The sequence below is a fragment of the Copadichromis virginalis genome, linkage group LG23 (genome assembly GCF_057382275.1).
Source record: "Copadichromis virginalis isolate Kocher_CV1m ecotype Utaka linkage group LG23, C_Virginalis_male_GT1.1, whole genome shotgun sequence".
NCBI classification, from domain to species: domain Eukaryota; kingdom Metazoa; phylum Chordata; class Actinopteri; order Cichliformes; family Cichlidae; genus Copadichromis; species Copadichromis virginalis.
The window spans coordinates 35,971,316-35,988,183 of record NC_140639.1 but is presented as its reverse complement, the minus strand read 5'-3'; the positions used below and the strand labels follow the sequence as shown (position 1 = coordinate 35,988,183).

At 39.3% G+C, this 16,868-nt stretch overlaps 1 protein-coding gene across 3 annotated transcripts in view; it reads right to left on the bottom strand.

The window, feature by feature from the left end:
• Nucleotides 1-16,868, bottom strand: part of LOC146681495 (sodium-driven chloride bicarbonate exchanger-like) — a 58,950-nt gene that overhangs the window by 7,771 nt on the left and 34,311 nt on the right. For 2 of the 3 annotated variants that reach the window (XM_085449780.1, XM_085449778.1), the window contains exons 4-16: nt 14,090-14,233; nt 13,788-13,929; nt 13,430-13,590; nt 10,860-11,048; nt 8,723-8,811; nt 8,259-8,416; nt 8,012-8,099; nt 6,138-6,284; nt 5,443-5,543; nt 3,723-3,897; nt 2,901-3,034; nt 2,495-2,740; nt 598-703 (exon numbers count right to left, since the gene is read on the bottom strand). In XM_085449780.1, coding sequence (XP_085305906.1) covers nt 598-703; nt 2,495-2,740; nt 2,901-3,034; nt 3,723-3,897; nt 5,443-5,543; nt 6,138-6,284; nt 8,012-8,099; nt 8,259-8,416; nt 8,723-8,811; nt 10,860-11,048; nt 13,430-13,590; nt 13,788-13,929; nt 14,090-14,233 — 1,880 coding nt within the window. The remainder of the gene's footprint in view (nt 1-597; nt 704-2,494; nt 2,741-2,900; nt 3,035-3,722; nt 3,898-5,442; nt 5,544-6,137; nt 6,285-8,011; nt 8,100-8,258; nt 8,417-8,722; nt 8,812-10,859; nt 11,049-13,429; nt 13,591-13,787; nt 13,930-14,089; nt 14,234-16,868) is intronic. The other variant, XM_085449779.1, reaches the window with a different exon arrangement.

The window sequence follows — 16,868 nt, the reverse complement described above, 5'->3', positions numbered from 1 at the left end:
GACGATGATGATGATGATGATGATGATGGCGGTGATGGTGAGAAACAGGGTGTGAGCAGGAGAAGGAGGAAAGCAGGGATAATGATGCCAATAAAAAATGATTAGAGTTACAGTGGGGATAATGGCAATGATGGATGTCAGTGTCATTAATGAATTAGAAAATTCTGACTACCAAAAGTCAGACACATTCACTGCTCATTTTCTTTACTATCCCTGTAGTGCATGATTCATCACTTGCATACAGCAGAGGCCTCACCTGACTGCCACATCTAACATGTGTAGGAGTGGTGCAGCGCGCTGCCACCAGCGTGATTGATAAGTGACATCATCCCTTACACTGCATCTGCACCCTCATTTTGCACAGCTAGATACCATAAAATACTGCCCACATGATCCTAATCCCTGCCTAGTCTTATTATGTTTATGTAACAAAGTAAGGGCTAAGTACAACACAACATGTGTGGTGTTATGTTTCATTGCTGAATGAACAGTTTCTTTCTAGGTCCGGCCTTTCTTCTCCTCTGCATCAGGCATTATTTTAGACATATACATATATATGTATGTATGCAAGTGTTTTGCTATAATTTTTATTCTTACCGTGACCTCCAGCATGGTCCAGTTGACCTGCGAAGCAGTGATGTTTCTCTCGTCCCAGAAGTGCAGAGTCTCATTGCTGGGGTCCCTAGGTTCCACACAAGAACATCTATAGGAGGAGGATAAATAGATTCAATTTTCTTGAGTAAACACAACAGGCCAAGATAAATATACTCTATCTGCAGTTCATTAGCGGTGGCTGTGTATTTTGTGTATTTGTATTTAATATGTTCTGGCGCCACCTAGCAGAGAAGGCCATGATTTCTTCTTAAAGAAAAAAAGAGCCTTTCTAGACCTTAAAGTCAACTAAAGGATTGAATGAAATTAATCTTTAGTCGCTTTTATATGACGTAGCAAAGCAAATGTAGAATACGACATTAATATCAATGTACAGCTTAAAATGGCTGAGATGTAACTGTACACATCCAAGCATACACAAATTATCTCCTATTGCCCAGCCCTCCACCACTGACCCTTTGACCTAATATAAAACGCATCAAACCCGTTGAATTTTTTAAGTAAATGTGGTCATAAGTTACAAAATGAATATCATTCTCTATTAAAAGACCTGAAACTAGAAACCAGGAAAAGTGTTTACAGGTATCATAAATTCATTTAGAATTAGATGTTTTCTTTGTACAGACTTCTACATATCTTAATGACCTTGTAGTACCATATCACCCCATTAGAGCACTTCACTCTCACACTGCAGGCTTACTTGTTGTTCCTAGAGTATTTAAAAGTAGAATGGGAGGCAGAGCCTTCAGTTTTCAGGCCCCTCTTCTGTGGAACCAGCTTCCAGTTTGGATTCGGGAGACAGACACTATCTCTACTTTCAAGATTAGGCTTCAAACTTTCCTTTTTGCTAAAGCATATAGTTAGGGCTGGACCAGGTGACCCTGAATCCTCCCTTAGTTATGCTGCAATAGGTGTAGGCTGCTGGGGGATTCCCATGATGCATTGAGTATTTCTTCTTCAGTCACATTTCTCACTCACTATGTGTTAATAGACGTCTCTGCACCAAATCATACTTGTCATTAATCTCTGTCTCTCTTCCACAGCATGTCTTTATCATGTCTTCCTTCTCTCACCCCAACCGATTACAGCAGATGGCTGCCCCTCCCTGAGCCTGGTTCTGCTGGAGGTTTCTTCCTGTTAAAAGGGAGTTTTAACAGAAAAAGTGCTTGCTCATGATTGTTGGGTTTTTCTCTGTATGTATTATTGTAGGATCTACCTTACAATCTGAAGTTACTTGAGGTGACCGTTGTTGTGATTTAGGGCTGTATAAATAAAATAAAACTGAAACTGAAAAGTGAAGCCATTTCAATTTCAAATGAAATTGAAATGGCTTCACTTTTCATACCTGGATCCTGGTTCATCTTTTAAATGATTCATCACATTAAATAAACTGTCTTCTAAGTCTAAAACTTGGTGAGATTGGTTCCTTGGATTTGTTATTTTTTTGTGATTGTTAGTGTTACACTAGAGTTTCTCAAAGTTAAAATGCTTAAGCCTCACTGAATGCTTGTTTCACTCATAATATGTCGTAAAAACACTGTGTGGAGTTGTTGGTAACATTTTTCTGAGCTTAACTCATTCTGCTGGCATTTATCGAAACTAAATGTCAGCCTACCCTGCTGTCCACTACACCAGAATAGAAACTCACAGAAGGAGCTTTTGGCTTGACATAGCCACTAGCCAGCTTAAAGCACGATGATCCATCCTGACACACACTCAACATGGGATTATTCATCATAAAGCACAATCCATGTCTGAAAAAAATGAACAGCATGCCCGATACAGTGCTGTACCATCTGCCGTTTCTTGACACAGCAAAAGACTTGAGCACATGTGCTGAGTTAAGCACACCGTGCATGAGCTGTAACTAAAATGTACGTACGAGTACAACGTGAGTTTCTGAAGGTTGTTGTTCTTGTTGATGGGGTAATGCACCCCCAGGTGAAGTAGCTTCTCCAGGGCCTCATAGATGAAGATAATGCAGATCAGTGCAGCAAAAGCTTCCTCGGTGAAGCGTGTGATGTAACAGACAAGCGAGCTGGCATCCGTGGCTACCAGCAGCAGACAGAAGAAGGCTGTCCACAGGCCAATACAGGTCCTCAGGGAGAGGTAGGAGAGGCCGTATTCCCTGACGGACACAAAAAACACAGAAAAACATAGCAGTGGCAGAAAAGCAGGATACATAATTCAATATGACATTTCAACTGAAGCATAAAACACACACACCTATCAAATAAACAGAAACATTAGTGTATAAAAGAAGCACAAAGGTGTAGTGAATAGCCTACTTGCAGAACTTAAAGAGGATCTTCTCAAAGACAAGAACAGGCCCTGTGCTGCCCAGGATGGTGAGAGGCTGCCCAGCAAAAAGAGAGTAGGCTATTCCAGTCATGGAAGCCCCGAATAAGGATTCAATAGCACTCTGGAAACACACGCAATAATGCTCTGATTCATTTAGTCAAACACATGTTGTATTTGGAGTATTCTAGTTTAAATCAGCATTTACTATCATATAAGCTATAACGCTAACTTTATCCTGTTCACACATGCAAGGAGCCAACAGGAAGTCAGACAACATAAGTGAGGCTTGCCTGGGGAAAAAAAGCCAAAGAGCTTTGTCAGTGCCTGTGTCCAATAAAAACCTTTGCTACACAGAAGCATCAGTAAAGTCATCTTTAGAAACTGTTTTGAAACTGCTTTGGATATGTGTTAAAAATACATCTCACTGCATATAAAGAACATCTGTAGCTGTGCGCTTTTGGCCGGAAGCACCAATAAACTGGTCATTTATCCAATCTGACTATGGGCTACCAGCACATAGCTGGAGATGCATGAATGTGATCTGGAGGATCCAACTGTCTCTCAAAGTAATATCATTTTTGTCATAAAACTAAATAAAGGAGGACATGTGAGCTTTGACCTGGTGATGGTGCTTAAAGAAAATTTTTGATGAGATCAAATCCTTCAATTTCCTTCATTCATCTACTGGTTTCAAAGGCTTTGAGTTTGATGCGGTGTGCAGATGATTGTGTATATTCTTCTTGAATGTAAAGAGATGCTTTTGGGGCGTGTTTATAAAGGCTTGAGGAAAAAAATAACAATGATCTTACCACACGCCCCTCTGTAGCCTCACCCAAGAGTCCTCCAAAGGTGATCACAGGGGACATGCAGGCGCAGTAGAGGAAGAGAAATGAGGCTAGACACTGCAGACTGACAGCGTCTGTGTAGTCAGAAAGGTAGTGAGGAGCCTTTCTTTTGACATCCAAGATCAACCCACCACAAAACCTGTGGAGAAAAAGGGATTTTATGAAAGAGCTGCACATACGCATAAAGGTAACAAAGAGCAACTTATCTTACATCTTATTGTAAGATATTGTAAGATTCATAAGAACATCAACATGCCTTTAAACAAGTTATTTTCAGGGCACCAACACTAAAATTACTGTACCTCCGTGCATCCATATGAGTGATTGTGTTGACTCATGGCTCTATCTTTGTATACTTTCAATCACAATGAGCAGGCTCTACTGCTGCTGTGGACTGGGATGGTGGGGAACAATCTGGAAGTGGTTGGTGTGGCAAGCGCGCAAGTTGGTGGGCTGTTGTTCTTATTTCAGGCTAAGCAGCCAGATAGCTGAGCCTGGGTTTCCAGCCAATCTTAGTTGGCATAAGAGTCTGTACCGCAGTATACCGCAGCTAAGCAGACGTACATCACTCACTCTTCTGCCGCTAAACCCTTCCTGGGTGCTGCACTCTCACTTTATTCTTTCAAGCTTGGGTTAAAAAAAATTCCTGATGGCAATAAATTGAATCATTTGTTACCATCAGGGATTTTTTCTGGGGCGATAACAAGATGATATTCTTCATTTTTAATCCCTTCTTTAAATCTCATCTAATCTCAAAAACAGTTTTGAAGGCATATGAAAGTAAAAACGAAATTTATATTTTGAGATCTCATGCTTATATTATTAGGTGTTCATTGCTGAGACTTCAGAGAGCATTAAAAAACTATTAATAAAATAAGGTAAATAAATAAAGCATGGGGCCCTTGGCGGCTTGATTGCTGAAACTGGCTTTAGTTAGATGAAACATCATCCCTCTGGTGAGGAAGGAGTCCAAGGTATTGGCTACGTACAGTCGGCCTCTCCAGGATTCAGTGTCTATATGTTAGTCTTATCCCCAGGGGATGAGAGGTATGCTTCCCTGAATTCTTGCATCAGTGCTTATACGTCAAACGACTGTACAGATGGAAGGTGTCCCATCTGATTTGACCTACAAGGATGTGACTGGGAGGATTGGCCTGCCCAACCTGAACCCAAATGGCCTTTTGTTGTTGGATTTCTACTAAACATAAGGGTTTCCAAAAGTGCACCAACACACTCTAAGACAAAATTGTAAGATGGTCACATCCAGAAAGGACTACAGAAAGATGGACACATCTAGGAAGGACTGCAGAAAGATGGACACATCCAGGAATAATTACAGAAAGATGGACACATCCAGGACGGAGTGCAGAAAGGTGCAGGAAGCTTCCAATCTTCTTAAACAGCAGATGAAGATTTTTCTTTTGGTGGTGGTGGTCAAAGTCACAGCACACTATTTGTATGAGCTGATAATGAATTAGAACCTAAACAAAAGGTCTCAGTGTGGAATTGATGTATGAGGAATAATAGGCAAGTAGGGCACTGCCTCTTAAGAGAACTAAATTTACAGTTTGAGGGCTGGAAGGAGGCTCACAGGCAACAGGAAGGTTCCAGGCACAAAAAGGAGTTTTGAGAGATCAGGGCTCTCAAAACACAGCAAATCATGATCTTTCTCTCTGACACTTACTTCCCAGTGCGCTGGAGCTCTGGGCCACCATGCCCTCCGTGCTCCCCAGACTCTCCAAGATCTGTCACTCCGTTGGGAACTGGGGGAATCTTCCGCTTTTCCTGTGTGTTTAAGATCACTGTCAGTCAGCTGTCTGCTGCCCACATCACTATAACTCTTAGTTGGAATCAAATCTCCACCAAATAGCCTGCATTTGGTACAATATAATTTTAAAAAGTCAAATAATTAAATTCTTATGGATCATGTTCTGAGCTCATCAGTATAACAATCTAATTGCTCAGTGGTCTGTCATTAATCCACTGCAGGAGCCTAATGATAAAAGAGAAATGGAAAACAATACCTGAAACAACATCTGTATTTTTTCAAAATGTTTCTTCTGTATGACTAAAAATTTCCCTTCAAGATTGCCTCTCTCTTTTCAGAGTAGACCAGAATAACTAATGGAGGGAAATAACTAATGCTTTGGAGAGGATTGAGAACAGAACCCTGGGGAGTCGCATCAAAGCACAGAGTACAATGCAGTAGAGATTAGAGGAGAACACAGATGTTTAAAAATTCTTGTCAGGCAGTAGGTCACAGAAGGGACTCACGGATATTTGTGAAAAAAAAATCATTATGTGCACACAGACTTTAAAACTCTGCATAGGTGCTCGGATTAAAGTCCCAAAAAACTGTCATTTTTACTCACTGTTTACCTGGGAGGGCACATTTTTAGGGGGCTCTATTCTGATGGAGGGGTCCCACTCTCCTGGGGGTAACACTGTCACCTGATCCAGAAACTCGTCAATGCCTGCCACCAAGTCATTCCTGTCTTTGGCCTTGTAAGCAACATCATGGAAAATCTGCGGAGAGGCAGATTAAATATAACCTAATGAAATGTAAACTCATATAGCATACCAGCCATACAGTCAGCAAATTATTATTTATAACCTAACTTCATTCACAACAACAGCATCCAAAGTGAATCTACAGAGGAATAAGACACATTCATGCTCCAATTTCTGTTGTCTAATGTTTATTTTTTTATCCAAAGAATATATGAAAAACAGTATCATTCTTGCTTGCACTGGCACGAAAGCAAATCATAGTGACACATTCAATCCATTTCCATATATGATGTAGGTTAACATCTCTGCCTTCTGTTTTCATGCATCCCAAAGGACTGCTGCCAACAGAGAAGGGGAAAAAAAGAGATAACATCTGGCTCAGATGATGGCATGTAACATTAGCTCATAGCTATACTGTGGGAAATCTCCTGTCAAGGTTTTCATCTCATACTTTACTGATTCCCAAAGGCTTTTTGTTGTTGATGTTTTTCCTTGCTTTTTTGACATAAGTCAAAGGTCAGGCTCAGATATAGAAAAGCAACCCTGAAGTGGGTAGTTGGGCTTTATTTATTGAAGCTTCTCAACTCCCCAAGCTACACTAATATCACGTATAAGAACAGAAAGCAAATCTCACATTGATTTTTCTAGGTTCAGGATACAAATGTGAGTATTTGACCCAGAATAACTAAGAAACCACCCAAGGATCATGGTATGTGTTAAGGCAGATTTGGAAAAAGACACTTACTCCATTACTGAGAACAACTTTAAGATGCTTTAGTTAACACTTTCCATTCCAATGACTTTAATCTTGACATCTTAAACTTGCAATGCATGATTTTCTAGAAAATGGATGGATGGATGGATGGATGGATGGATGGATGGATGGATGGATGGATGGATGGATGGATGCTTTTGTAAAATTATCCATGTAAAAAGCTTCTCCTACAGAGTGGTGAGCCTCAGCCCATCAAATATGTGATTCCTTGACTTAAAAGGCATGACAGTATGACAGCTAAAAACAAAAGACAAATGTGTGTATTATAAACATATTTGTAAAATGTTACAAAAAATGTTTGGAATAAAGCTTCCCACAAAATGCTCACAATGCAGTTTAGACGAATTGAAGTTTTAGAACACACAGCCATTTTTCCTCAGTCTGGCTGAACTTACACATTTTTAATGTACATCAGACTCTTCAAAGAATTGTCTGAGACCTGAACCATTATAACCAGACGCTTTTCTTTCCAAGCTCCTTTGACTACGATGACCTGGATGACTGAGAACCTGTTTGATTTGAGAAATTGTTTATATCAATCAAAAATGAGCTAATGTTTTTCATTAGAGAGTAAGATGTTAAAATGTTGTAGTTTATGCAATTTTTGTTTTCTATTTTTTAACTGTAAAAAATAAAAATTGGTTCATGAGATTTGTAAACCATTTCATTCTGTTTTTATTCGCATTTTACATAATATTCCAACTTTTTAGAATTGGAACTATCCTGATTGCAGTTTGCGTTCCTATTCCTACTCTACTGTATTTGATCAACTAAGGAGATAATGTTTATGATAATTAAATTAAACATTACTTCACATATACAAGCAATTCCACTTTAATAGTAAAAACCTATAATCTAGAAAGCTTTTTTGCATTTTATCTCACTGTGCCTAGAATCACTGCAAGAGTTAAAATATCCTAAAACACAGCATTAAACACCTGCTACTTTCTTCAGATTCTTGCCTCACCTCATCAGTCATCAGTGTAGCAATAGACCGGCCAATTTCATGATACTGTGGACCTTTCCCCAGAGGGCCAAGCAAGATGAAAAGAAACCTGCACAAGACAAAGAACAAAAGGTTTTTGGTAAAAGTCAAATCCTTTTTTAATGAGAAATTCAAAGGTTAACCGGCTCATCTATCCAGCCTTCGCACAGAATAAAGGAAGAAGGAGACAGAGGCAAGTTAAGGGCTTTGCCAACAATTTGTTTATTACCTGGTGGTGATGGGAACTTCAGCCAGGCCATTAAGCAGTACAGCAGGAGCTAGGCGGACAAAGGCCACCACAGGGCGCTCTAGGAATTCCAGCTCCCCTACCAGCACATTGGATGCCTCAGCACCAGGTGGGATTTTCTTCATGAAGTGGAGGTCAATCTGTAAAAGAAAAAGAAAACCACTACATTATTATAAAGTAAAAATGTTTATTGGTCTGCTTTAAAAACACAGTGATGTAGATGCAGTCGTACTGAACGTCTTATAAATGAGAATCAACAACACAGCAAGAATCAGGCTTTGAGAAGAAAGAAGTACTCCTGTTAAATTCCACTCAGTTTCCCAGGGTAAGAAGGTTGTGATTTCATATGTAACCCAGGCTTGGTTAAATATACAGCACTACTTATGTGTCCAGCTATCAATGCCCGTAGATAAACAGCAGGATCAGTGGTGGGTCTGGTAGCTAACCTTGCTGAAGTCAACAGTGCTGTTTTCTCGGCTGACGTCCTGTTTGCCCTCATTGTTGGCTGGCTGGGACTGAGGTGAGACTGTTTGCCCTGTCAGGTAGAGCAGGAAACCAACATCAGTTTTCACAGGGGCTCATCCTATCCCAATACCTCTTTCCCACACAAAGACAGAGATTTCCAGGGAGTGACTACAGGGTACAGTTACATTCTCTGAAAAAGGGTTACAGCACTGGTCCCTTTTGTTGTAGGTGCTGAGTCTTTATTGAGGACAAAAGCTTTAGCCCCAGTGATGAAACAAATAATATTGTACCCATTTTCAGAGTGTACCCGGTGAGTTAAAGCGCAATATATAAATTGTTGCTAGACTGTTTAAAGAGAGTTTAAAATAAGGTGCAATCTTTAACTTCCAGTTCAGATTTATGTGCATCAGTTAACCAGTGCTCATTTAAAGCACCTTATTCATTTTGTTTTATTTAAGTCAAAGATTTCACCTTGCAACTGTGGGCGTTAATGAAAACAGTTAAAGAAAAAAGCTAAAAATATGCCTTGCTCAGAATGTCAACTCTTTAAGTGAGTGTGCTATGGTGCTGCTTTTAAAGGAGTTCCAGCAATGAAATGTATATCTGTTCGATACGACACTATAGCTAAGAAACTGTAGCTTTAATATGGAAACTAGTGTGGCTTACAGCTGGCTCCTGGCCTACAACACTCCCATCACCACATTTTGATAAAGCCCACCGATTAATGCGCTATACATTATTTATTTAATCTACAATTAACATATTAATTTGTAACATTTATAATCCAAGTTGTTTCACTGTTTCCAGCCTTTCCGACAAGGGAAGATAACAGCCTGTGGGCTTTGGACTCATTTTTAACAGACAGAAGTAACAATGATATTATGCTGAACTCCTCCTTTAAAGGAATCATTTTAGCATATCATTTATTCAAAAGCAGTGTCCGTGTTTTATTCAGTTGCCAAAAAGGAGCACAAGTGTATTTCCCAGCTTTTATAAAGAAATGTTCAAAGATTTCTTTATAAAAGCTGATCCCCAAAAGCAGCAAAATAAAGACTAGTGAGCATTTACTGCAGTTAGTCATTACTGACTATTTTTTAGAGTTGCTCTACAAGTTCTTATGGTTTCTGTTTAACAAACATATTGATGACAGTGACAAGGAGGGGAGAGTATTATAGAAACTTTTGTGATTCTTCAGTTCAGTTAAGTCTATTCCCAGATGTGGAAAAACTCACAAAACCGCAACAACATAAACATTTCAACTCTTTATATTGCTTCACTTTGAAGCCTCAACAGTAGAAAAGCTGGAAGAACATTTTGACAGTGAGCCTTGGACAGGGAGAAAACTGCTTGAACTGAAGAATGCTGAGCTTTTCTTTTCTTTTTTGTCATGATTATTAACCAGCCATATCCAACCAATCACAATGTTACTCTCCTATCCTTAGCACGTTCTTTTTATACTACTACTGTCTACAGACTTTCTAATCAGCCTACAGGATATCTTGTTGCCCGTGCAGATTTTCTGATCTGTGTCTTCCAGTGAGATGGGGCAGTAGCCTTGTGCAACTGCCTAAAGGACACTAAGACATGTGGTTTTGTTTTCACCAAAGACCATGTCTGGAGTCATGTGATCAAAGCCCCTGCAGGAACTCAAAGGTGAAGAAGGAGTGGACAAGCATAACACACAAGAAACACGCTGCCTACAAGCCCTATAAGAAAAGGCCTTTCTGGGTGAAGTGCTCGTCAGGAGTGTTTTTTCAGGTGAACATTTAGGAGATTTTAAAGTGTGATAACAGAGGCCATTTACTGGGTAAGTTAAATATACGCATGCACACATGCATGCAAAATACAGCAGACAGGAAGAAAGACATACACAAACATGGAGAAACACAAACAAGAGGAGAAAATGAGATATCAAACAGCAGTAAAACAGCATGTCGAGATGGATAATTATTGGATCGTCATGCAAAGGATAATAGCATTAAACAGAAACATACTGCATATATTTGTTTACAACATCAACACGTGAGTAGCTGAGGACATTACAGAGTACAGAAAAGCTTGCAGTCTCATCTACAGACAGGTGTATGTGTGGGTGTCCTGTACATGTTCTGTGCTCACCATTCTTGTCCATGGAGTGAGGCTCAGACTGCTTCTTGCCAATATCAGCAAAGGAGCGTACAATAGGGATGCGGTTGGCCAGTTTTTTGTGGTTTTGGTGATGGTGTTGTTTGAGAAGAGCCTCACGGATCTTTCTCCTGGCATCTTCACCTACAGGGCCAGATGCCTCATACTGATCCAGAACCATGTCTAGGGAAGAAAACACACACAAACGCCATTGTGTTTAACGCAATACCCCTTAAAATGGTTGAATTCACAAAGGCTGCTGGTGTCCGGTGCTGTGTGGCAGCCAGTAATACTAAGCTGATTATTCCAACAAAAAATGACCTGATTTAATCGCACCAAACCAGGTTACATACAATAGATTTGTGCAGCAGAACAGTTTTTACCACAATCAGATAAAGCATTCAGTTTGAAGACCTCTAAATCTAAAACGCAGTTTGAAGCAGATCAAATGGTCCTCTGTATTGTCCTTGTGGATGAACTTCTTCTGGCATATTATGGTGCATGCTAACCTGGACTCCACCCCAATAAAACCCATTAAATCAGTGATTTTAATAATTAAGAGACCCTAACCTTAATATACAAAAACAGGAAATGATGCAAAGATCACAAATTAATAAGCAGTTGCAAAATAAAATGTATAAAAGCCAATGGCAAATAGAAATTAAAATTATTTGCTTGAGTATAGGTTTAGAACTGAGAGTTGGATCAGTAAGCAGACTACAGTGAGGAGTTGTACCATGAAGGCCTGCTAAAAAAGAGTGTAATTGCTACACAACAACTTAAACTCAATTGGAGGTCATATCATGGTTATACAGCAACCTGTCATCTGGTTGGTTAAAAAGATGACAATCCATTTCCTAATCTTATCAATGTAGGAAAAATCCTAAAATTCCATTCAGTTTTATTTATACAGCGTCAATTCACAACGACAACAGCACTTTGTTGTTGTGGTAGACCCCACAATAATACATACATTAAGCCAACAATAATATGACCCCCTATGAGCAAGCACTTTGGCAACAGTAGGAAGGAAAAACTCCCTAATAAAAAGAAACCTCCGGCAGAACCAGGCTCAGGGAGGGGCGGCCATCTGCCAGGACCAAAACAGAGTAGTGCTGCTGGTATAAATATCCCAAAGAGAATGAGATCAACAGATCATCAAAACGTCAAACCACTGAATGAACATTATATTACAACATATGGCATCTACAGCAGTATAAGCTACAATTAAAATTAAGGAAAGTTTCTTCATCCTTCATCCTGAGTAACCTCTGAACTGTGATGTGTTTGGTTACTGTAGATTTAAAGGTGCTGGTCAATGTGAAATGGAACGTGCCAGCTAGTCAAGTATTGTACAGTATAAATACTCCTTCATTCTGTTTGCGCACAATGTGGGTAAACTGTTAGAGTGAGGATCAAGTCAAGCAGGCGGTTTCTATTGAGATGATTTAATGAATTTGCAGCTCAGTGCACCGCTCTCTCTGTTGATATGAATCAATGGAGCTCACTCAATAGTCTCTTTCTTGGTTTCATTTTTTTTTTAAACAATCATTCAAAGAAGACAATATTTATTTAATTACACTTTGGATCTCTCTGCTTTAGCAAATGAACAGACTACACTGGTGTTCACAATTAACAGCTAAAATAAAAAAAATACATGTGATATGCTGTGAACAGTTGGGTTATGATCTTAGATTTAAATTATGTAATAGAGTTTCGCTAGCAGAGGTAAAATGGTAGTAAGTTTCAGAGAGGTGTGGAGCAACAAAAGCTTTGGCACACAATTCTGAAACAAGGGACAGTCAGAAGAGCAAGTGAGGCTAAGCCTAGAGCATGTGGAGCATCTGGATCAGGAAAGGGTGGATTTGGTACTTAATCATGGATAGTGGCAGTGGCTGACATCAAGACATTCTATTGGTGGATGGAAAAGGCTAGCATGAAGCACAGCACAGAAGCAGAAGTCTGTGCAGGCATAGTAGCAGGAAGTAATATGCAAGCTGGGACAGCATATACTGAGAGGCATAACCAAGTCACTGGGATATTGTACAGGAACATCTTTGCTGCATATGGATTAGAAATCCCCATGTCCCAATGGGACATGCCATCAAAAGTGGCTGAGAACACCAGCACAAAGTTCCTGTGGGACTTCTAGTTCCAGACAGGAACCAGCAACCAGACACAGAGGTGGCTGTCAAGGAGCAGAAGAGGGCAACTGTGTGGAAATCCCAACTGACAAGCAACATCAGAAAGAAGGAACATGAGAAAACTGTTGTACCAGAGACTGACAAAGTGTGGTCCAAAAATAGAGCTTGACACTGGGAGAGTGGCTCGATTATATTAAGTACTTGAGCAAAGAAGCTTTCAAGAGAAACACCACGAAGAGCTTCACAACAAAAGCCAACATAAAAACAAAAAGTTAACCAAACACGAGTCTAAAGATGAGGTTTTAGCTGGGGGTTGTTTTTTTTTTATTATGTAGATTTTGAACAAATGTGCCTGCTGCATGTTTTTGTGCCATGAAGGTCGCATAAACCCTTTTAAAAATCACTTCATCTAGTGTTTACCTGCAATCTCTTCCAGTGAGTTTGCCCTCATATCCAGCATCACAGTGCCATTCATGATGCAGCTGCGAAGTTCAAAGAGACTGTGTAGAGACAGAGTGGCTACATAGGGTTTACTCCACCGCTCACCACCATCCTCAACGTCTTCCTCAAACTTAAGCCACCTGCAACCAAAAGAAAACACACAAAAAAATTCCTCGATTTTTCCTTGTATTTTCCTTTTAGTTTTGATGTGTACATTATGTTTTATCACATTGCTAACTCATAGTCCTCTGGCCACATCAATTTAATAAGCTTTTATTTAGATAGAAACAATTCAAAGTCTCAAGCACAACAGGGGAGAAAAAATACAAAGGCATACCTTGCTGTCTCCTTCCATTCAGCATCCTCACCCTCCCTGAGGCAGATTTCGTCCAGCTCAGTGAACAGGGCGTGGGGGATGTGTTCCTCATCGCCATCCTCAGTCCCCAACAGAAACTGCACCCTCTGAGCTGGTGTGTCTGCTGCAGCAAGTTTGATAGGTGGAAGACAAGCACAGAAAAGAAGAAAAAAGCCAAAGAAATTAAGAATTTGAATACCACTGGAAGACATGGATTAGAAGCACATAACCCAGGTTCTGTAAAAATGTGTAATCTAAATCAGCATTTTAGAACCAAAACCTACTGTGTGATGGGGATTCTCTTCCATCCTCAGCTGTGGAATCCCTCTCTTTGGACCTCTTCCTGTGTCTGTGTCCATGGTGACGATGTCGTCGGTGCGACCTCCTGCCTAGAGGAACGTGAACCCCAATGTATAGAGTGCGGTGACCTAGAGAAAAGATGGAAAAAGATGAAGATTAGCTGTGTCATTGATCTAAAATTTTACAGACCTAATCGGTGAGTCACTCACCAGTGACTCATACGCAGGAATACTGCCAATGTGGGATGTGGCAAGATTAAGAAGTAGCTCAGTAAAAGCCCAAAATGTCACAAGTTTAATTCTTAGAGACAAACTTTTATTTATCAGGAAATGTCCTGATTATTTCAGTGAATGTTTTTAATTATTCATGTAAAATCTGTTATCTTTTCAAAATCAAAATGCAAAATAAAACAGCTGGGTTGCATTGTGCAGTCTTACATTACTCTATAACTGCCTAACCAAACACTTTTACCATCTGGGTAAACTAATTATTATATATTATATATTATATTATATTTAAACGTGGCAGAAATTTTATTAATGTTGTTAGATCCCTGGCACAACTGGGGGTACGTACATCCTGTGGAAATAAAGCTAAGTATCATTAGCATGATAACTGTGACAGAGGTCACCCATACAGATAAATAAAACAAAAGACCTGGTGTAGAATACAAAGAAAATGGGACTGAGCAACAATCCTTGTGGTACTCCAGTGAAAAGAAAACATCCTTTAGCCTTTAGCCACCGTATTTTGAGTCATTTGCTGTAAACTTTGTGGAAAACTTGTAAATATTATTTTACCTAAACCTTTTTCTACAGGTTGCTACATGTGTTAGGACAGCAGCTGAATGAGTACATTGGTTAAATATACCAATGCACATCATCTAATTCAACTTATAGACCTTTCATTCCCAAGTAGAAGTAAATCACATATAGAATTGCAGTGTTGAGTTTAGACTTTAGCCTATTTTTATGCATATAAAAAGAACCCATACTGGCATATTTTTAACTGTCACAAATGCTGGTTTAATAAAGAAAATTATATTATTATATCATATTTCAAAAACGGGTCTAGAAAAAAATAATAAAAACAAGCTATCATAGCTTGTAGCTTGTACATAAATAAAAATAACAATGCTCAACTTGCCCAGTAATATAGAGAAGTAAATGCCATTGTCTGTTAGGTAAAAACCACAAAGACATTATTTAACGAACTACTACCTCTAGGGTCTTTGGTCATCTTTGCACAAGTTGAAATGATTTTGACATTATAATATCTTTGTAATTACTTACTTTCATCAAATAAATACAGAACAGATAATGAAAGGGAGATTGTGAAAGGATATTGTACAATGTAGCACAAAGGCCTTTTTCTAATGTCCATGTGTATGTACGCGCGCATCCGCAGGGTCAGTGAGAAGATAATGCGAGCTGACTTTCTCCTCTTTTATTGCAATCGAGCTGCCTGGCCACTGCTGCCTTCCTGCCGGCTCTCAGCTCTGTGTCCGGACACAGACAATACTTCTACACACGCTGTTCTCTTTATTTGGCTTCACCACCGTATGAGGCGCCACATTGTCCGGCATAATGTGACACCACATGGATATACCCCATGAAATTTGATGCTAGGGAGCCACAAAATAGGGTGCGTCAAAGGAGCATCACTTTAAGTCATTTTTTTCTCACCAGAAAGATGACACAAGGGAAAGTGGTTGGTTATACTGTTTTCATCAACCCATCAAAGGCACTAGCACTTTTGTACAAATTTACATGTCTACTTTACTGAAAAAACAACACTCTTGCTGGCATTCACCTTTAGAGGAAAAGATCAAACCCATTTTGCATACCACTGTAAAAAAGGTTATTTCATTCATAAATAATTTATCATTAGCAACCATTAAATATATCACTTTGTTTGTAACAGTATACATGCTGAATTAAAGTGAAAGTATGCATTTGAAATTAGTGTTCATGTGAAAACTGTGTGCATTTCAACACAACATTTCAACTGTACAAGTACAAGTATTTTAAATCCTCAGGATATGTGTATTTTTTAATATAGGAGGAAAGATTATTTATTATTATATTTGCAATGTACAGTTGAAGTGTGAATACACTTCCTATACATATCTGATTGATTATCAGAAAAACTCGGTACTGTATATTTTCGGTACTGTATATTGTATATTTTGTCAGATAAAAATATCCCAGTGATTGCCTTGAATTGTTTTCACTTGCTTGGATACATGCCTAATCTCATCACAGCATACTAATCAGATTTAAGCAATGAAAAGACAAAAGATGAATCATCTAGGAGCACAGTAACATCAGATCATTTCAGAGTACACACCCTGCACCAATAGGAATCCAGAGAAAAAATTAGATCTCAGAGGATGCAATGAGAAAATGAACGACAGGTCAGAATAGATTTGTAGTTTGGAGGCTATCTTCTTAACAGAGCATGTACCGTTGCCGATGCAAACTGTTCTCAGCATTGACTGAATTATGCATGTCAGAAGCCGAGGAGAGAATGACTGTGCATATGCAGGAAATTTCATATATGAACAGACAGGACCTAGGCAGCTGAGGAACACATAACAGGAAAGCAAGAGAGCTTTAGAGTTCATGAGCAAGTCTCACAAGTGAAGGACTTTACAAAAATAGCACTTGTCCTCCAGGCCTAAACTACTGCTGATGTCATAGGATGTTTCTTTTCCTTTTCTTCTGTTGCCACATCTCACTGGCTTTCAGTCAGCCTCAGCCT